The following is a 22194-nucleotide window of genomic DNA, read 5'->3' on the forward strand; positions in this document are numbered from 1 at the left end:
TCTTTCGTTTCAATTGTTTCAATTGGTTGCTCGGTGCCACTGACGAAGATGGCGGCGTTATAACTGGGATTCAAGTTCATATCCTCATGTTGCCAACTTACTTTTATTTCTACACTTATCACTTGCACTAAATTGATGCGGATGAACACCAGCGGCACTGCAAAACACAATAGAAAGGTTGGATTACTCCTTCGCTCACCCACACTTCTCCCTTACTCAGCTACTCAGGCTTGCTGAGTGCTCCCCCCAACCTCTATGCCCCTAACTTCTGGAACTCTCTCCCTCCCTCACGCTGTCTCATCCATGTACACACTCGCATGCTTGCACGCACTTTCTGTGTTAAATTCCTACCTAAACCTCAACTCTTCAAACTAAGGGTTTCTGAAAACAACAACAACAATAATAAATGAGATTTTTACAGTGCCTTTCACATCGGGAGGACTTCCCAAGGTGCTGGATAGTCAAGGATTTGTACCAGAGCTGGGGGTTGGGATCAGGAGGTGTGGAGGGCAAGGGGGTGGAGTAAGAGGGTGACAAAAGGCCTGGTTGAAGAGGAAGGCCCTTGAAGGAGGCAAGGAAGAGGTGCGGGGATGAGGCGGAGTGACTGAGGGATAGGAGTTCCAAAGAGTGTAGGGCAGAAAGTCAGAAGGCTCGATCGCTGATGGTGGGCAGGCGGCAGAAGCAGGCCAGAGTCCCTGGGTTTAATAAAGAATACTTTTGTGGGTTTGTAATATACACAACCATATCCAAGTTACTTACCACAAGTCCCAATAACAGCAACAGTTGTGGTGGTTGTGGTGGTGGTGGGGGTTGTGGTGGTGGGGGTTGTGGGAGTTGTGGTCGTGGTGGCGGGGGTTGTGGTGGTTGGGGGTGGTGTGTGTTGTGGGGGCGGTGGGGGTTGTTATGGTGGTGGTTGTGGTGGGGGTTGTGGTTGTGGTGGTGGGGGTTGGGATGACGGCGGTTGTGGTGGTGGGGGTCGTTGTGGTTGTGGGGGTTGTGGTTGTGGTGGTGGGAGTTGGGATGACGGCGGTTGTGGTGGTGGGGGTCGTTGTGGTTGTGGGGGTTGTGGTTGTGATGGTGCCATGTGGAGCGATGTTGAGAGTGGTGCTGGTAACGACAGTAGGATTTGTTGTGGTGGGGCCTGAATTTTTGGTTGAGGTGGAGCTGCTCCCAGTGGACGTGTCAGTACCAGTAGGATTTCCATTGGAGGTACTTGTTGATTCCACAGTTGTTGTTAAACCAGTGCTGCCTGTTGGGAGAACAGTAGTCACAATAACGGAGAGAGAATAAAGGACAATTAACTTTTACATAGAATTACAAGCACTGAAACAGGCTATTTGGCCTATTATTCCACGCCAGTGTTTATATTCCCCACAAACCTCCATTTCCGCTATTTGTGTCTCCAATACCCCTTTTGTTTGGTCAGTTGGGTTTCTGACACCCATCACCATGCTTCCAAAGTATCCAAACCAAACTGAGATTTCCATGCATCCCACCTATACATGAAAATCCCAGAGATAGATTATTGGAATGCAATGCGCACTCTCTCCCTGGAGAGACACATCCTACTCATCTAATTCCAGAAATTATTAGACGCAGATTGGTAAGAGCCAAGGTTTGGGGACGCAAGAGTATTTACTCTACAGCTGGAGTCTCATCAGCTAAAGCCACATAGTTTGCCATTGATATCAGTGTCTGATAAGCTTTCCCACTCTTGTCCAGCTAGGACCACCCTACCCGTCAAGGTGTTGGCTTGCAGAGTTAATAACCCACTCCTCCCCCTCTCCTTTTTTCCAACAGTTTTCCTCTGAAATATATTGATGTAGTGGAACAACAAGGGGCAGAAAACACAAGTGGGAGTAGTTTATAGACCCTCAAACAGCAGTTACAGTATTGGGCAGGGTATTAATCAGAAAATTAGAGGAAATTAGCAGTAAGAGAAGTAACGGGTGCTACTACGGAGTGTGTGGATTAAAGTGATCTGGAGAAAGATTCTCTTGATGTAGCACTACTCTCTTCTGTAGATAATCTAAAAGCAATTGCTTTTGTAGTTGGTGATAAAGTGCTACTTTCTGTTGTTTCACTTGTCAATGCTTGGGATGAGCTTAAAGCACTAGATGTGGAAATAGTTATTGTACCTGTAGCCACTACCGTTACTGACACCGATAACACAGTTGGTGTAGAGCTGCTTGCTCGTTGTGTAAATGGGGATAAGGTAGCGCTGTCTGTTAATTCAGTTGACAATATTTGGCTATAGTTTGACTAAACTATTTAGGATACACCTGAGTTTAGGACAGTAGATGAAGAAACAGGATTGGCTGTTTCTGAGGATGTTGAAGATACTGAGTTAGATATTGACTCAGTAGACGCTTACCTTGATTTGTTGTAGATGGCGATGAAGAATCAGTCACTGTTGATGTTACTGGTTGGCTGGTGGTTGAGAGTGCTGAAGATATTGAGTTGGTTGTTGACCCAGTCAATATATTCTCATTTGCTGTAGATGGTGATGAGGGAGCATTCTGTGTTGATGTCTCTGCAGAAGATGCTAATGTGGTGGTACTTTCCACAGATGTACTTCTCTCTGTTGATGGGAAGGAAGAATCACTTTGTTTTGAAATATTAGCTGTGCAATCAGTAAGAGATGTGATTGGCATTGTTACTGAGTGTGTGGTTGAAAGTGAGCTATAGAATGACACACTTCATGTAGCCGTACTCGCTTCTGTAGATAACGTACAAGAAATGTTTGTTGTAGACGGTGATAACGTGCTACATTCTGCTACATACCTGGGGTCAGGGAAGTAGATGAAAAAACAGTTGTGGCTGTTTCTGAAGATGTTGGAGATACTGAGTGAGATGTTGATCCAGTAGATGTAACTTCATTTGCTGTAGATGATGCTGATGAAACACTCTCTGTTGATGTCACTGTTTCGCCGAAAGTTGAGAGTGCTGCAGATACCAAGTTAGATGTTGTATCAGTTGATGGAGAAGTATTGGCTGCTACTGTGACTGATGCTGATGGACTGGTACTTCCCACAGATGCACTGCCCTCTGTTGACATGAAAAGTATTCACTTGTGTAGAAGTACAAGGTAAGCAAGGAATAAGAGATGTGACTGGCCATCTTTGGCCGGAAGTTACTGAGTGTGTGGTTGAAAGTGGGCTGGAGAATGACAGACTTGATGTAGCAGTACTGGCTTCTGTAGATAATGTATAAGCAATTTCTGTTGTAGATGGTGATAAAGTGCAACTTTCTGTTGTTTCACATGTCTATGTTTGGGAAGAGCTTAAAGCTCCAGGTGTGGAAATATTGGACTAGCTGATGCCAATACTGTTACTGACACTGAGCTACCTGACAACAGAGTTGACGTTGAACTACATTTTCCTGGTATCAATACGAATAAGGTTGTGCTTTCTGTTAATGCAGATGGCAGTGTTTGGCAGGTGGGTGAATAAACTATTCAGGAAGTACCTGAGGTTAGGGCAGTAGATGAAGGGACAGGTTTGGGTGTTTCTGAGGATGTTGAAGATACTGAGTTAGATGTTGACCCAGTAGCCCCTTACCTTGATTTGTTGTAGCTGGTGATGAAGAATCAGTCACTGTTGATGTTACTGTTTGGCTGGTGGTTGAGAGTGCTGAAGATATTGAGTTGGTTGTTGACCCAGTCAATATATTCTCATTTGCTGTAGATGGTGATGAGTGAGCATTCTGTGTTGATGTCTCTGCAGAAGATGCTAATGTGGTGGTACTTTCCACAGATGTACTTCTCTCTGTTGATGGGAAGGAAAAATCACTTTGTTTTGAAATATTAGCTGTGCAATCAGTAAGAGATGTGATTGGCATTGTTACTGAGTGTGTGGTTGAAATTGGTCTGTAGAATGACACACTTCATGTAGCCGTACTCGCTTCTGTAGATAACGTACAAGCAATGTTTGTTGTAGACGGTGATAAAGTGCTACATTCTGCTACATACCTGGGATCAGGGCAGTAGATGAAAAAACAGTTGTGGCTGTTTCTGAAGATGTTGGAGATACTGAGTGAGATGTTGATCCAGTAGATGTAACTTCATTTGCTGTAGATGATGCTGATGAAACACTCTCTGTTGATGTCACTGTTTCGTTGAAAGTTGAGAGTACTGTAGATACTGAATTAGATGTTGTATCAGTTGATGGAGAAGTATTGGCTGCTACTGAGGCTGATGCTGATGTACTGGTACTTGACACAGATGTACTGCCCTCTGTTGACATGGAAAGTATTCACTTTGTGGTTGAAGTACAAGGTAAGCAAGTAGTACAAGATGTGACTCCCCATGTTTGGCCGGTGGTTACTGACTGTGTGGTTGAAAGTGGACTGGAGAATGACAGACTTGATGTAGCAGTATATAAATGAAACTGTACATGAAAATCCCAGAGATAGATTATTGGAATGCAATGCGCACTCTCTCCCTGGAGAGACACATCCTACTCATCTAATTCCAGAAATTATTAGACGCAGATTGGTAAGAGCCAAGGTTTGGGGACGCAAGAGTATTTACTCTACAGCTGGAGTCTGATCAGCTAAAGCCACATAGTTTGCCATTGATATCAGTGTCTGATAAGCTTTCCCACTCTTGTCCAGCTAGGACCACCCTACCCGTCAAGGTGTTGGCTTGCAGAGTTAATAACCCGCTCCTCCCTCTCTCCTTTTTTACACAGTTTTCCTCTGAAATATATTGATATCGTGAAACAACAAGGGGCAGAAAACACAAGTGGGAGTAGTTTATAGACCCTCAAACAGCAGTTACAGTACTGGGCAGGGTAATAATCAGAAAATTAGAGGAGCATGTATCAAAGGGAATACACTAAGAGTGGATGATTTCAAACTTCATATAGACTGGGAATACCAAATTGGCAAAGGAAAATTAGAGTTTTATAGAATGTATCTGAGTTACTTTTCTAGAACAGTATGCTGAGGACCCAACCTGGGAACAAGCTATCCTAGATCTGTAATTAAATAGGGCTAATCAGCAATCTGGAACTCAAGGCTCCTCGAGGGCAAAGTGACCATAACATGATGGAGTTTAAGATTAAGTTAGAAAGTGATATAGTTGAATCCAAAGCAAGGGTCTTAAATCCAAATAAAGCCAACTTTGCAGGTATGAAAGAAGATTTGGCTAAAACAGACTGGGAAATTAGATTTAAAAATATGACGGTAGACCAGCATTGGCAAAAGTTTAAAGATATGATACATAATTCCCAGCGATCATATATTCCCTTGAAAAATAAAAATATCACGGGAAAAGTGGTTCAACCTTGGCGAACTAGAGAAGTTAGGAAAAGTATGAAATTAAAAGAAGAGACCTATAATACTGCCACAAAGAGCTGTAAACCTGAGGATTGGGAGGGCTTTAGAGATCAGCAAAGGAAAACCAAGAAACTGATTTAGAGGGAGAAAATGGAATATGAGAGTAAACTAGCTAGGAACATCAAGACAGATTGTAACAGTTCTTACAAATACATAAAGAGATTATCAAAAGTGAATGTGGGTCCATTCCAGGCAGAGACAGGAGAAATTACATACGGGGAATAAAGAAATGGCAGAGTCATTAAACAATTATTTTGCTTCTGTCTTCACGTTAGAGAACACTGAAAACTTACCAAACATAGAGGGGAGCCTGGAGGCTTATGTTAGTGAGGAACTTAAAGAAATGAACATCAGTAAAGCAATAGTACCAGAGAAATTGAAAGGATTAAAAAACGATAAATCTCCTGGACCTGATGACCGACATCCGAGGTTTTTAAAAGCGGTGGCTACAGATATAGTGGATGCTTTGTTTTTGATCTTCCAAAATTCCCTGGATTCTGGAATGGTTCCTTGTGATTGGAAGTTTGCAAACGTAACGCTGATATTTTAGAAGGGTGGGAGACAAAAATGGAAAACTATGGACCAGTTAGTCTGACATCGGTGGTAGGGAAAATTCTAGAGTCCTTAATTAGGGACATCGACGTGGGATACTCAGAAAATCATAACATGATTAGGCAGAGTCAACATGGCTTTACGAAAGGGAAATCATGTTTAACAAATCTAATAGAGTTTTGTGTGGATGTAACTAGCAGGTTAGATGGGGGGAACCAGTAGATGTGGTGTATTTGGATTTCCAGAAGGCATTCGACAAGGTGCAAATAAAAGGCTGTTGCATAAGATTGGAGCCCATGAAATTAAAGGCAATTTATTAGCACGGATTGGAGAGTGGCTAACAGGAATAAACAGTGAGTAGGAATAAACGGGGGTCATTCTCAGATTGGCAGGATGTGACTAGTGGAGTGCCCACAAAGATCAGTGCTTGGGCCTCTATTATTTGTGGTTTATATCAATGATTTAGATGAAGAAATAGAACTTAATATATCTAATATATTTAGTGCTTTCTGTTATTGTAGTTCATAGTGTTGGCAGGTTGGTGAATAAACGATTCAGCAACTATCTGAGGACAGGGAGGTAGATAAAGATACTAGTTTGGGTGTTTCTGAGGATGTTGAAGATACTGAGTGAGATGTTGACCCAGTAGCCCCTTACCTTGATTTGTTGTAGCTGGTGATGAAGAATCAGTCACTGTTGATGTTACTGTTTGGCTGGTGGTTGAGAGTGCTGAAGATATTGAGTTGGTTGCTGACCCAGTCAATATATTCTCATTTGCTGTAGATGGTGATGAGGGAGCATTCTGTGTTGATGTCTCTGCAGAAGATGCTAATGTGGTGGTACTTTCCACAGATGTACTTCTCTCTGTTGATGGGAAGGAAGAATCACATTGTTTTGAAATATTAGCTATGCAATCAGTAAGAGATGTGATTGGCATTGTTACTGAGTGTGTGGTTGAAAGTGAGCTATAGAATGACACACTTCATGTTGCGGTACTCGCTTCTGTAGATAACGTACAAGAAATGTTTGTTGTAGACGGTGATAACGTGCTACATTCTGCTACATACCTGGGATCAGGGCAGTAGATGAAAAAACAGTTGTGGCTGTTTCTGAAGATGTTGGAGATACTGAGTGAGATGTTGATCCAGTAGATGTAACTTCATTTGCTGTAGATGATGCTGATGAAACACTCTCTGTTGATGTCACTGTTTCGCCGAAAGTTGAGAGTGCTGCAGATACCGAGTTAGATGTTGTATCAGTTGATGGAGAAGTATTGGCTGCTACTGTGACTGATGCTGATGGACTGGTACTTCCCACAGATGCACTGCCCTCTGTTGACATGAAAAGTATTCACTTGTGTAGAAGTACAAGGTAAGCAAGGAATAAGAGATGTGACTGGCCATCTTTGGCCGGTAGTTACTGAGTGTGTGGTTGAAAGTGGGCTGGAGAATGACAGACTTGATGTAGCAGTACTGGCTTCTGTAGATAATGTATAAGCAATTTCTGTTGTAGATGGTGATAAAGTGAAACTTTCTGTTGTTTCACATGTCTATGTTTGGGAAGAGCTTAAAGCTCCAGGTGTGGAAATATTGGACTAGCTGATGCCAATACTGTTACTGACACTGAGCTACCTGACAACAGAGTTGACGTTGAACTACATTTTCCTGGTATCAATACGAATAAGGTTGTGCTTTCTGTTAATGCAGATGGCAGTGTTTGGCAGGTGGGTGAATAAACTATTCAGGAAGTACCTGAGGTTAGGGCAGTAGATGAAGGGACAGGTTTGGGTGTTTCTGAGGATGTTGAAGATACTGAGTTAGATGTACTGAGGCAGATGTACTGCCCTCTGTTGACATGGAAAGTATTCACTTTGTGGTTGAAGTACAAGGTAAGCAACTAGTTCAAGACGTGAATGCCCATGTTTGGCCGGTGGTTACTGAGTGTGTGGTTGAAAGTGGACTGGAGAATGACAGACTTGATGTAGCAGTATATACATGAAACTATACATGAAAATCCCAGAGATAGATTATTGGAATGCAATGCGAACTCTCACCCTGGAGAGACATATTCTACTCATCTAATTCCAGAAATTATTAGACGCAGATTGGTAAGAGCCAAGGTTTGGGGACGCAAGAGTATTTACTCTACAGCTGGAGTCTGATCAGCTAAAGCCACATAGTTTGCCATTGATATCAGTGTCTGATAAGCTTTCCCACTCTTGTCCAGCTAGGACCACCCTACCCGTCAAGGTGTTGGCTTGCAGAGTTAATAACCCGCTCCTCCCCCTCTCCTTTTTTACAACAGTTTTCCTCTGAAATATATTGATATAATGAAACATTATGTCTCAAAGGATTATGTCTCAAAGCGCTTCACAAGATGTACTGTACCTTCACACATTCTTCCCGGGAAGTTGGGGCTTGTGTCATTAAATCCAGCCTTGCACTTGCAGGTGTAAGTTGAATTCTGTCTTATACATGTTGCGTTACCTGAGCAGTCATTGGTCCCCGTTGTGCAGCTGTCTCTTTCTGTAATGTAAAATTCACAGACAGAGTGATGAGATTCTCACCAGAAAATGGTCTCAAATCCCTCTGCCTCATACCTCCCAAGAAAGAAGAGAGGGAGGGAGATAGGAACAAAGGAAAGAAGGAAGGATGGAAGACAGCACCGCGAGTAATGGAATGATGCTCACCCCCATTTTGGGGTATTTTATCCCCTAAGTGTCAAGCCTCTAAGACATGTGGTCATGCTTCTTAGCTATAACAACAGTAGGGTAGAGTTTCGGAGCGCTGAACCTACCTACTACACTTACCTGATATGCTGGTGTTTGTCAAGTCGAAATCTAACACTGTACTCTTGTTTAATGCATCCATGAATGTTTCCTTAATTTCGCTGTCAGTGACATTTACATCTTCATTTGCCACAATGCTAAAATGCACCACCACACTTCCTTCAGTTATAGAACTAATCCTGATGTACACACTTTTTGCACTAAGCAAACTCCGAACCAAATTGCTCAGTCCTTTCTCGATCTGAAAGAACCCAAATCAGACTGTTATACGTTGCTGGGAAAGAAGCCGCAGATTGGGTTCACTTGCAAAAAGAAATGCTAAGATTCAAAGGTTCATGGGTGATCTGATTGAGGTTTTTAAAATAATAAAGGCACGTGACAGGACAACGACAGAGATACTGTTTCCTCTGGTTGGGGAATCCAGAACAAGGGGCATCATCTTAAAATTAGAGCTTGGCCATTTAGGAGTGCAATCAGGAAGCATTTTTTCACACAGAGGGCAGTGGAATTCTGGAACTCTCTCCCCCAAAAGGCTGTGGATTATGGCTGGATCCATTCAGGTTTTTAAGACTGAGGTGGATAGATATTTGTTAGGTCAGGATATCAAGGGATATGGGGCAAAGGCCGGTTATTGGATTTGGAGGGAGCGAGTCAGAGGGATGCAGTTCAATAATCTTAACAATAATAATCCTTGCATTCGATATAGCGCCTTATCACATCGTTGAGACATCTCAATGCTCTTCACAGGATAGACTGGAAAGTGGATTGATGGTGTATTCTGTGGGCAAAACAGGGCAGCCAATTGCAGAGCATGGCAGCGTCCCACAACCAGTCGTGGATTGAGAGTTCCAAGTGGGGGGAGGGCGGTAGAACTGAAAGCTCCCATCCTGTCGATAGTGCGGTGGATAGGGCAGGGGTGTTGAAGCAGGCTGCTGAGTGAAGGGAACTCCAATGTCAGAACTGTAAGGCGCTGCATTAAACGCAAGCATTGTTATTTAAGTGTGATGAATGGCCTTACCTCATTTATAAGTTTCATGCTTAATTCTTTGTATTTTGCACTACTTGAGTTTCTGTAGTCCTCGATGAAAGGCTCATTTGTAATTCTTGTTTGTGCCTCCAACACCTTGCCCGCTGTAATGTACCAAAGAAACAGAGACTGGTTATTTGATTGGGAAAAGCATGAGGTAGACACTGCACTCACACTGCTGCAAACCCCCGTGGGGTAGAGAACACACTGTGTGCTGTGGTAATCGTCACCTAGGATAACAGCGCGAGGATATTTCAAAACAAATTTTACCAATATCCCATTGTTTACCTCGCAGTAAGTAGGTACGCAGTTGTTAGTTGATTCGTGGATCAGTTTTCCAAGAGATAATAATCCCTTCAAATTTTTAAAAAATATGTAATAATAATAATAATTCGGCCACTAAATCCATGACTGTTTGTAAGATATTGCTGAGCGCAATTGGCTACTGCATTTTACCCACCAACATATACAGGCATTTCACTTTACAGTGCATTCTGTGAATGGCTTTGAGACACCTCAATGGCTTGAGTGGTGCTATATCAAATGCAAGGATTATTATTATTAAATAAGGAATGTAAAATAAGGAATGATAGTTCCACTCCTATAGATGTTCTGGCCAATAGGAGAATCCCTATGGACTGACAAACTAATTCTAGGTGGAATTTTGTGTTTCCCACCCCCACTCCTACCCTCCTTCCCACTCAAATGTCTCGGAGTATCAGGAAGTATGAGGTGAAAGAGTGAGTCCAAATTGCATGAATCATAAAAAATTCATATTCCTTATTGAAGAGACATTGTGTTGTCACTGCTTTGTACAGATATTGACGCTCAATGTATGTACAAAGGAGTTTGTTGTTTTTTTTTAACTCGTTTGAAAAGAGCCTCAATCCCGGCAGCTAACAAGAGCTTGACTCCAATCAGACTTGTCTGGAGTTCAGGCCTTAAGTGATAATTGGGCATCAGCCACAAGCTAAGCATCAGTATAAAGCTGGAGAAGACGGATGTAAAAAGAGAGATCTTCCTTTTCAAACTAAACCTTTCCTTTTTTATTGTTGAAACCGCTGTACAAGTTTTGTTTTCCGGGCACAGCCCACGACATCCTACAGTGTCTTGAAATATCGTGGCATCCCAAACTCTCTACCCAAACTCCTAAATAATGGTTGTGTCCAAATCTGATCGATGAGCCCTGGTCTTCATTATCTTGGATTGTCACCAAGCAGGGGATTGGTTTTCACCTCCTCCTCGTCATCCTCCTCTCTCCACCCTCCCCATAATATCCTCCCTCCCCTCTCCACCAGTGTCTCTACGACTTACTTGTCCGAACTTTGCAGTGTTATTGACTGCGTCATATCGCATGTGGTTGTTGACGTGCGGATCTCGTAAACTGTGTCAGGCTCCAGGTTTTGGAACGTCGAGTTTCTCTCTTTCGTTTCAATTGTTTCAATTGGTTGCTCGGTGCCACTGACGAAGATGGCGGCGTTATAATTGGGATTCAAGTTCGTATCCTCATGTTGCCAACTTATTTTTATTTTTACACTTGTCACTTGCACTAAATTGATGCGGGTGAACACCAGCGGCACTGCAAAACACAATAGAAAGGTTGGATTACTCCTTCGCTCACCCACACTTCTCCCTTACTCAGCTACTCAGGCTTGCTGAGTGCCCCCCCCCAACCTCTATGCCCCTAACTTCTGGAACTCTCTCCCTCCCTCACGCTGTCTCATCCATGTACACACTCGCATGCTTGCACGCACTTTCTGTGTTAAATTCCTACCTAAATCTCAACTCTTCAAACTAAGGGTTTCTGAAAGCAACAACAACAATCAATAAATGACATTTGTACAATGCCTTTCACATCGGGAGGACTTCCCAAGGTGTTGGATAGTCAAGGATTTGCACCAGAGCTGGGGGTTGGGATCAGGAGGTGTGGAGGGCAAGGGGGTGGAGTAAGAGGGTGACAAAAGGCCCGGTTGAAGAGGAAGGCCATTGAAGGAGGCAAGGAAGAGGTGCGGGGGTGAGGCGGAGTGACTGAGGGATAGGAGTTCCAAAGAGTATAGGGCAGAAAGTCAGAAGGCTTGATTGCTGATGGTGGGCAGGCGGCAGAAGCAGGCCAGAGTCCCTGGGTTTAAGAAAGAATACTTTTGTGGGTTTGTAACATGCACAACCATATCTAAGTTACTTACCACAAGTCCCAATAACAGCAACAGTTGTGGGGTTTGTTTTGGTGGTGGGGGTTGTGGTGATGGGGTTATGGTGATGGGGGTTGTGGTGGCCGAGGTTGTGGGGGTGGTGGTTGTGGGGATTGTGGTTGTGATTGTGCCATGTGGAGCGATGGTGAGAGTGGTGTTGGTAACGACAGTAGGATTTGTTGTGGTGGGGCCTGAATTTTTGGTTGAGGTGGAGCTGCTCCCAGTGGACGTGTCAGTACCAGTAGGATTTCCATTGGAGGTACTTGTTGATTCCACAGTTGTTGCTAAACCAGTGCTGCCTGTTGGGAGAACAGTAGTCACAATAACGGAGAGAGAATAAAGTACAATTAACTTTTACATAGAATTACAAGCGCTGAAACAGGCTATTTGGCCTATTATTCCACGCCAGTGCTTATACTCCCCACAAACCTCCATTTCCGCTATTTGTGTCTCCAATACCCCTTTTGTTTGGTCAGTTGGGTTTCTGACACCCATCACCATGCTTCCAAAGTATCCAAACCAAACTGAGATTTCCATGCATCCCACCTATACATGAAAATCCCAGAGATAGATTATTGGAATGCAATGCGCACTCTCTCCCTGGAGAGACACATCCTACTCATCTAATTCCAGAAATTATTAGACGCAGATTGGTAAGAGCCAAGGTTTGGGGACGCAAGAGTATTTACTCTACAGCTGGAGTCTGATCAGCTAAAGCCTCATAGTTTGCCATTGATATCAGTGTCTGATAAGCTTTCCCACTCTTGTTCAGCTCGGACCACCCTACCCGTCAAGGTGTTGGCTTCCAGAGTAAATAACCTGCTCCTCCCCCTCTCCTTTTTTACACAGTTTTCCTCTGAAATATATTGATATAGTGAAACATTATGTCTCAAAGGATTGTGTCTCAAAGCACTTCAGAAGATGTACTGTACCTTCACACATTCTTCCCGAGAAGTTGGGGCTTGTGTCATTAAATCCAGCCTTGCACTTGCACGTGTAGGTTGAATTCTGTCTTATACATGTTGCGTTACCTGAGCAGTCATTGGTCCCCGTTGTGCAGCTGTCTCTTTCTGTAATGTAAAATCCACAGACAGAGTGATGAGATTCTCACCAGAAAATGGTCTCAAATCCCTCTGCCTCATACCTCCCAAGAAAGAAGAGAGGGAGGGAGATAGGAACAAAGGAAAGAAGGAAGGATGGAAGACAGCACCGCGAGTAATGGAATGATGCTCACCCCCATTTTGGGGTATTTTACCCCCTAAGTGTCAAGCCTCTAAGACATGTGGTCATGCTTCTTAGCTATAACAACAGTAGGGTAGAGTTTCGGAGCGCTGAACCTACCTACTACACTTACCTGATATGCTGGTGTTTGTCATGTCGAAATCTAACACTGTACTCTTGTTTAATGCATCCATGAATGTTTCCTTAATTTCGCTGTTAGTGACATTTACATCTTCATTTGCCACAATGCTAAAATTCACCACCACAATTCCTTCAGTTATAGAACTAATCCTGATGAACAGACTTTTTGCACTAAGCAAACTCCGAACCAAATTGCTCAGTCCTTTCTCGATCTGAAAGAACCCAAATCAGACTGTTATACGTTGCTGGGAAAGAAGCCGCAGATTGGGTTCACTTGCAAAAAGAAATGCTAAGATTCAAAGGTTCATGGGTGATCTGATTGAGGTTTTTAAAATAATAAAGGCACGTGACAGGACAACGACAGAGATACTGTTTCCTCTGGTTGGGGAATCCAGAACAAGGGGCATCATCTTAAAATTAGAGCTTGGCCATTTAGGAGTGCAATCAGGAAGCATTTTTTCACACAGAGGGCAGTGGAATTCTGGAACTCTCTCCCCCAAAAGGCTGTGGATTATGGCTGGATCCATTCAGGTTTTTAAGACTGAGGTGGATAGATATTTGTTAGGTCAGGATATCAAGGGATATGGGGCAAAGGCCGGTTATTGGATTTGGAGGGAGCGAGTCAGAGGGATGCAGTTCAATAATCTTAACAATAATAATCCTTGCATTCGATATAGCGCCTTATCACATCGTTGAGACATCTCAATGCTCTTCACAGGATAGACTGGAAAGTGGATTGATGGTGTATTCTGTGGGCAAAACAGGGCAGCCAATTGCAGAGCATGGCAGCGTCCCACAACCAGTCGTGGATTGAGAGTTCCAAGTGGGGGGAGGGAGGTAGAACTGAAAGCTCCCATCCTGTCGATAGTGCGGTGGATAGGGCAGGGGTGTTGAAGCAGGCTGCTGAGTGAAGGGAACTCCAATGTCAGAACTGTAAGGCGCTGCATTAAACGCAAGCATTGTTATTTAAGTGTGATGAATGGCCTTACCTCATTTATAAGTTTCCTGCTTAATTCTTTGTATTTGCACTACTTGAGTTTCTGTAGTCCTCGATGAAAGGCTCATTTGTAATTCTTGTTTGTGCCTCCAACACCTTGCCCGCTGTAATGTACCAAAGAAACAGAGACTGGTTATTTGATTGGGAAAAGCATGAGGTAGACACTGCACTCACACTGCTGCAAACCCCCGTGGGGTAGAGAACACACTGTGTGCTGTGGTAATCGTCACCTAGGATAACAGCGCGAGGATATTTCAAAACAAATTTTACCAATATCCCATTGTTTACCTCGCAGTAAGTAGGTACGCAGTTGTTAGTTGATTCGTGGATCAGTTTTCCAAGAGATAATAATCCCTTCAAATTTTTTACAAATATGTAATAATAATAATAATTTGGCCACTAAATCCATGACTGTTTGTAAGATATTGCTGAGCGCAATTGGCTACTGCAGTTTACCCACCAACATATACACGTATTTCACTTTACAGTGCATTCTGTGAATGGCTTTGAGACACCTCAATGGCTTGAGTGGGTGCTATATCAAATGCAAGGATTATTATTATTAAATAAGGAATGTAAAATAAGGAATGATAGTTCCACTCCTATAGATGTTGTGGCCAATAGGAGAATCCCGATGGACTGACAAACGAAGTCTAGGTGGAATTTTGTGTTTCCCACCCCCACTCCTACCCTCCTTCCCACTCAAATGTCTCGGAGTATCAGGAAGTATGAGGTGAAAGAGTGAGTCCAAATTGCATGAATCATAAACATTTCATATTCCTTATTGAAGTGACATTGTGTTGTCTCTGCTTTGTACAGATATTGACGCTCAATGTATGTGCAAAGGAGTTTGTTGTTTCTTTTTGACTCCTTTGAAAAGTGCCTCAATCCAGGCAGCTAACAAGAGCTTGACTCCAATCAGACTTGTCTGGAGTTCGGCCTTAAGTGATAATTGGGCATCAGCCACAAGCTAAGCATCAGTATAAAGCTGGAGAAGACGGATGTAAAAAGAGAGATCTTCCTTTTCAAACTAAACCTTTCCTTTTTTATTGTTGAAACCGCTGTACAAGTTTTGTTTTCCGGGCACAGCCCACGACATCCTACAGTGTCTTGAAATATCGTGGCATCCCAAACTCTCTACCCAAACTCCTAAATAATGGTCGTGTCCAAATCTGATCGATGAGCCCTGGTCTTCATTATCTTGGATTGTCACCAAGCAGGGGATTGGTTTTCACCTCCTCCTCGTCATCCTCCTCTCTCCACCCCTCCCCATAATTAATATCCTTCCACTCCCCTCTCCACCACTGGCTCCACGACTTACTTGTCAGAACTTTGTCAATGTTTATTGACTGCGTAATGTCGCATGTGGTTGTTGACGTGCGGATCTCGTAAACTGTGTCAGGCTCCAGGTTTTGGAACGTCGCGTTACTCTCTTTTGTTTCAATTGTTTCAATTGGTTGCTCGGTGCCACTGACGAAGATGGCGGCGTTATAATTGGGATTCAAGTTCGTATCCTCATGTTGCCAACTTATTTTTATTTTTACACTGATCACTTGCACTAAATTGATGCGGATGAACACCAGCGGCACTGCAAAACACAATAGAAAGGTTGGATTACTCCTTCGCTCACCCACACTTCTCCCTTACTCAGCTACTCAGGCTTGCTGAGTGCCCCCCCCCAACCTCTATGCCCCTAACTTCTGGAACTCTCTCCCTCCCTCACGCTGTCTCATCCATGTACACACTCGCATGCTTGCACGCACTTTCTGTGTTAAATTCCTACCTAAATCTCAACTCTTCAAACTAAGGGTTTCTGAAAGCAACAACAACAACAATAAATGACATTTGTACAATGCCTTTCACATCGGGAGGACTTCCCAAGGTGTTGGATAGTCAAGGATTTGCACCAGAGCTGGGGGTTGGGATCAGGAGGTGTGGAGGGCAAGGGGGTGGAGTAAGAGGGTGACAAAAGGCCCGGTTGAAGAGGAAGGCCATTGAAGGAGGCAAGGAAGAGGTGCGGGGGTGAGGCGGAGTGACTGAGGGATAGGAGTTCCAAAGAGTATAGGGCAGAAAGTCAGAAGGCTTGATTGCTGATGGTGGGCAGGCGGCAGAAGCAGGCCAGAGTCCCTGGGTTTAAGAAAGAATACTTTTGTGGGTTTGTAACATGCACAACCATATCTAAGTTACTTACCACAAGTCCCAATAACAGCAACAGTTGTGGGGTTTGTTTTGGTGGTGGGGGTTGTGGTGATGGGGTTATGGTGATGGGGGTTGTGGTGGCCGAGGTTGTGGGGGTGGTGGTTGTGGGGATTGTGGTTGTGATTGTGCCATGTGGAGCGATGGTGAGAGTGGTGTTGGTAACGACAGTAGGATTTGTTGTGGTGGGGCCTGAATTTTTGGTTGAGGTGGAGCTGCTCCCAGTGGACGTGTCAGTACCAGTAGGATTTCCATTGGAGGTACTTGTTGATTCCACAGTTGTTGCTAAACCAGTGCTGCCTGTTGGGAGAACAGTAGTCACAATAACGGAGAGAGAATAAAGACAATTAACTTTTACATAGAATTACAAGCACTGAAACAGGCTATTTGGCCTATTATTCCACGCCAGTGCTTATACTCCCCACAAACCTCCATTTCCGCTATTTGTGTCTCCAATACCCCTTTTGTTTGGTCAGTTGGGTTTCTGACACCCATCACCATGCTTCCAAAGTATCCAAACCAAACTGAGATTTCCATGCATCCCACCTTTACATGAAAATCCCAGAGATAGACTATTGGAATGCAATGCGCACTCTCTCCCTGGAGAGACACATCCTACTCATCTAATTCCAGAAATTATTAGACGCAGATTGGTAAGAGCCAAGGTTTGGGGACACAAGAGCATTTACTCTACAGCTGGAGTCTGATCAGCTAAAGCCACATAGTTTGCCATTGATATCAGTGTCTGATAAGCTTTCCCACTCTTGTTCAGCTCGGACCACCCTACCCGTCAAGGTGTTGGCTTGCAGAGTTAATAACCCGCTCCTCCCCCTCTCCTTTTTTACAACAGTTTTCCTCTGAAATATATTGATATAGTGAAACATTATGTCTCAAAGGATTATGTCTCAAAGCGCTTCACAAGATGTACTGTACCTTCACAGATTCTTCCCGGGAAGTTGGGGCTTGTGTCATTAAATCCAGCCTTGCACTTGCAGGTGTAGGTTGAATTCTGTCTTATACATGTTGCGTTACCTGAGCAGTCATTGGTCCCCGTTGTGCAGCTGTCTCTTTCTGTAATGTAAAATTCACAGACAGAGTGATGAGATTCTCACCAGAAAATGGTCTCAAATCCCTCTGCCTCATACCTCCCAAGAAAGAAGAGAGGGAGGGAGATAGGAACAAAGGAAAGAAGGAAGGATGGAAGACAGCACCGCGAGTAATGGAATGATGCTCACCCCCATTTTGGGGTATTTTACCCCTAAGTGTCAAGCCTCTAAGACATGTGGTCATGCTTCTTAGCTATAACAACAGTAGGGTAGAGTTTCGGAGCGCTGAACCTACCTACTACACTTACCTGATATGCTGGTGTTTGTCAAGTCGAAATCTAACACTGTACTCTTGTTTAATGCATCTATGAATGTTTCCTTAATTTCGCTGTCAGTGACATTTACATCTTCATTTGCCACAATGCTAAAATGCACCACCACACTTCCTTCAGTTATAGAACTAATCCTGATGTACACACTTTTTGCACTAAGCAAACTCCGAACCAAATTGCTCAGTCCTTTCTCGATCTGAAAGAACCCAAATCAGACTGTTATACGTTGCTGGGAAAGAAGCCGCAGATTGGGTTCACTTGCAAAAAGAAATGCTAAGATTCAAAGGTTCATGGGTGATCTGATTGAGGTTTTAAAATAATAAAGGCACGTGACAGGACAACGACAGAGATACTGTTTCCTCTGGTTGGGGAATCCAGAACAAGGGGCATCATCTTAAAATTAGAGCTTGGCCATTTAGGAGTGCAATCAGGAAGCATTTTTTCACACAGAGGGCAGTGGAATTCTGGAACTCTCTCCCCCAAAAGGCTGTGGATTATGGCTGGATCCATTCAGGTTTTTAAGACTGAGGTGGATAGATATTTGTTAGGTCAGGATATCAAGGGATATGGGGCAAAGGCCGGTTATTGGATTTGGAGGGAGCGAGTCAGAGGGATGCAGTTCAATAATCTTAACAATAATAATCCTTGCATTCGATATAGCGCCTTATCACATCGTTGAGACATCTCAATGCTCTTCACAGGATAGACTGGAAAGTGGATTGATGGTGTATTCTGTGGGCAAAACAGGGCAGCCAATTGCAGAGCGTCCCACAACCAGTCGTGGATTGAGAGTTCCAAGTGGGGGGAGGGCGGTAGAACTGAAAGCTCCCATCCTGTCGATAGTGCGGTGGATAGGGCAGGGGTGTTGAAGCAGGCTGCTGAGTGAAGGGAACTCCAATGTCAGAACTGTAAGGCGCTGTATTAAATGCAAGCATTGTTATTTAAGTGTGATGAATGGCCTTACCTCATTTATAAGTTTCATGCTTAATTCTTTGTATTTTGCACTACTTGAGTTTCTGTAGTCCTCGATGAAAGGCTCATTTGTAATTCTTGTTTGTGCCTCCAACACCTTGCCCGCTGTAATGTACCAAAGAAACAGAGACTGGTTATTTGATTGGGAAAAGCATGAGGTAGACACTGCACTCACACTGCTGCAAACCCCCGTGGGGTAGAGAACACACTGTGTGCTGTGGTAATCGTCACCTAGGATAACAGCGCTAGGATATTTCAAAACAAATTTTACCAATATCCCATTGTTTACCTCGCAGTAAGTAGGTACGCAGTTGTTAGTTGATTCGTGGATCAGTTTTCCAAGAGATAATAATCCCTTCAAATTTTTAAAAAATATGTAATAATAATAATAATTCGGCCACTAAATCCATGACTGTTTGTAAGATATTGCTGAGCGCAATTGGCTACTGCATTTTACCCACCAACATATACAGGCATTTCACTTTACAGTGCATTCTGTGAATGGCTTTGAGACACCTCAATGGCTTGAGTGGGTGCTATATCAAATGCAAGGATTATTATTATTAAATAAGGAATGTAAAATAAGGAATGATAGTTCCACTCCTATAGATGTTGTGGCCAATAGGAGAATCCCTGTGGACTGACCAACTAATTCTAGGTGGAATTTTGTGTTTCCCACCCCCACTCCTACCCTCCTTCCCACTCAAATGTCTCGGAGTATCAGGAAGTATGAGGTGAAAGAGTGAGTCCAAATTGCATGAATCATAAAATTCATATTCCTTATTGAAGAGACATTGTGTTGTCACTGCTTTGTACAGATATTGACGCTCAATGTATGCACAAAGGAGTTTGTTGTTTTTTTTTAACTCGTTTGAAAAGAGCCTCAATCCCGGCAGCTAACAAGAGCTTGACTCCAATCAGACTTGTCTGGAGTTCAGGCCTTAAGTGATAATTGGGCATCAGCCACAAGCTAAGCATCAGTATAAAGCTGGAGAAGACGGATGTAAAAAGAGAGATCTTCCTTTTCAAACTAAACCTTTCCTTTTTTATTGTTGAAACCGCTGTACAAGTTTTGTTTTCCGGGCACAGCCCACGACATCCTACAGTGTCTTGAAATATCGTGGCATCCCAAACTCTCTACCCAAACTCCTAAATAATGGTTGTGTCCAAATCTGATCGATGAGCCCTGGTCTTCATTATCTTGGATTGTCACCAAGCAGGGGATTGGTTTTCACCTCCTCCTCGTCATCCTCCTCTCTCCACCCCTCCCCATAATATCCCTCCCCTCCCCTCTCCACCAGTGTCTCTACGACTTACTTGTCCGAACTTTGCCAGTGCTTATTGACTGCGTCATATCGCATGTGGTTGTTGACGTGCGGATCTCGTAAACTGTGTCAGGCTCCAGGTTTTGGAACGTCGAGTTTCTCTCTTTTGTTTCAATTGTTTCAATTGGTTGCTCGGTGCCACTGACGAAGATGGCGGCGTTATAATTGGGATTCAAGTTCGTATCCTCATGTTGCCAACTTATTTTTATTTTTACACTGGTCACTTGCACCAAATTGATGCGGGTGAACACCAGCGGCACTGCAAAACACAATAGAAAGGTTGGATTACTCCTTCGCTCACCCACACTTCTCCCTTACTCAGCTACTCAGGCTTGCTGAGTGCCCCCCCAACCTCTATGCCCCTAACTTCTGGAACTCTCTCCCTCCCTCACGCTGTCTCATCCATGTACACACTCGCATGCTTGCACGCACTTTCTGTGTTAAATTCCTACCTAAATCTCAACTCTTCAAACTAAGGGTTTCTGAAAACAACTACAACAATAATAAATGATATTTGTACAGTGCCTTTCACATCGGGAGGACTTCCCAAGGTGTTGGATAGTCAAGGATTTGCACCAGAGCTGGGGGTTGGGATCAGGAAGTGTGGAGGGCAAGGGGGTGGAGTAAGAGGGTGACAAAAGGCCCGGTTGAAGAGGAAGGCCATTGAAGGAGGCAAGGAAGAGGTGCGGGGGTGAGGCGGAGTGACTGAGGGATAGGAGTTCCGAAGAGTATAGGGCAGAAAGTCAGAAGGCTTGATTGCTGATGGTGGGCAGGCGGCAGAAGCAGGCCAGAGTCCCTGGGTTTAAGAAAGAATACTTTTGTGGGTTTGTAACATGCACAACCATATCTAAGTTACTTACCACAAGTCCCAATAACAGCAACAGTTGTGGGGTTTGTTTTGGTGGTGGGGGTTGTGGTGTGGGGTTATGGTTGTGGATGGTGGTTGTAGTCGTGGTGGGGGTTGTGGTGGTGGGGGTTGGGATGACGACGGTTAGTCGTGGTGGTCCGTGTGGTTGTGGGGTTGTGGTTGTGGTGGTGGGGGTTGGGATGACGGCGGTTGTGGGGTGGGTGTCGTTGTGGTGGGGTTGTGGTTGTGATTGTGCCATGTGGAGCGATGGTGAGAGTGGTGTTGGTAACGACAGTAGGATTTGTTGTGGTGGGGCCTGAATTTTTGGTTGAGGTGGAGCTGCTCCCAGTGGACGTGTCAGTACCAGTAGGATTTCCATTGGAGGTACTTGTTGATTCCACAGTTGTTGCTAAACCAGTGCTGCCTGTTGGGAGAACAGTAGTCACAATAACGGAGAGAGAATAAAGGACAATTAACTTTTACATAGAATTACAAGCACTGAAACAGGCTATTTGGCCTATTATTCCACGCCAGTGCTTATATTCCCCACAAACCTCCATTTCCGCTATTTGTGTCTCCAATACCCCTTTTGTTTGGTCAGTTGGGTTTCTGACACCCATCACCATGCCTCCAAAGTATCCAAACCAAACTGAGATTTCCATGCATCCCACCTATACATGAAAATCCCAGAGATAGATTATTGGAATGCAATGCGCACTCTCTCCCTGGAGAGACACATCCTACTCATCTAATTCCAGAAATTATTAGACGCAGATTGGTAAGAGCCAAGGTTTGGGGACACAAGAGCATTTACTCTACAGCTGGAGTCTGATCAGCTAAAGTCACATAGTTTGCCATTGATATCAGTGTCTGATAAGCTTTCCCACTCTTGTCCAGCTGGGACCACCCTACCCGTCAAGGTGTTGGCTTGCAGAGTTAATAACCCGCTCCTCCCTCTCTTCTTTTTTACACAGTTTTCCTCTGAAATATATTGATATCGTGAAACAACAAGGGGCAGAAAACACAAGTGGGAGTAGTTTATAGACCCTCAAACAGCAGTTACAGTACTGGGCAGGGTATTAATCAGAAAATTAGAGGAGCATGTATCAAAGGGAATACACTAAGAGTGGATGATTTCAAACTTCATATAGACTGGGAATACCAAATTGGCAAAGGAAAATTAGAGTTTTATAGAATGTATCTGAGTTACTTTTCTAGAAC

General features: G+C 43.8%; 1 protein-coding gene and 1 long non-coding RNA gene across 2 annotated transcripts; both read right to left on the minus strand.

Moving 5' to 3' along the window:
* Positions 1-366: 366 nt before the first annotated feature.
* On the minus strand, positions 367-20226 carry LOC103173693 (cell wall protein DAN4-like). Its single transcript, XM_042333996.1, has 10 exons — positions 20119-20226; positions 18794-18906; positions 17806-18025; positions 17385-17522; positions 3971-4234; positions 3561-3767; positions 2785-3048; positions 2375-2581; positions 957-1249; positions 367-381 (listed from the first exon to the last, which is right to left on the minus strand). Exons 1-10 carry the CDS (start codon positions 20153-20155, stop codon positions 367-369), a joined length of 1758 nt encoding a protein of 585 aa, XP_042189930.1. The 5' UTR covers positions 20156-20226.
* Positions 14287-16615, minus strand: LOC103187284. Its single transcript, XR_006085064.1, has 3 exons — positions 16447-16615; positions 15577-15843; positions 14287-14359 (listed from the first exon to the last, which is right to left on the minus strand). It is a non-coding gene; the product is annotated as an uncharacterized LOC103187284 (long non-coding RNA).
* Positions 20227-22194: the final 1968 nt, after the last annotated feature.

This window comes from Callorhinchus milii, unplaced genomic scaffold (assembly GCF_018977255.1).
Source record: "Callorhinchus milii isolate IMCB2004 unplaced genomic scaffold, IMCB_Cmil_1.0 Scaffold4, whole genome shotgun sequence".
In the NCBI taxonomy this organism is placed as follows: domain Eukaryota; kingdom Metazoa; phylum Chordata; class Chondrichthyes; order Chimaeriformes; family Callorhinchidae; genus Callorhinchus; species Callorhinchus milii.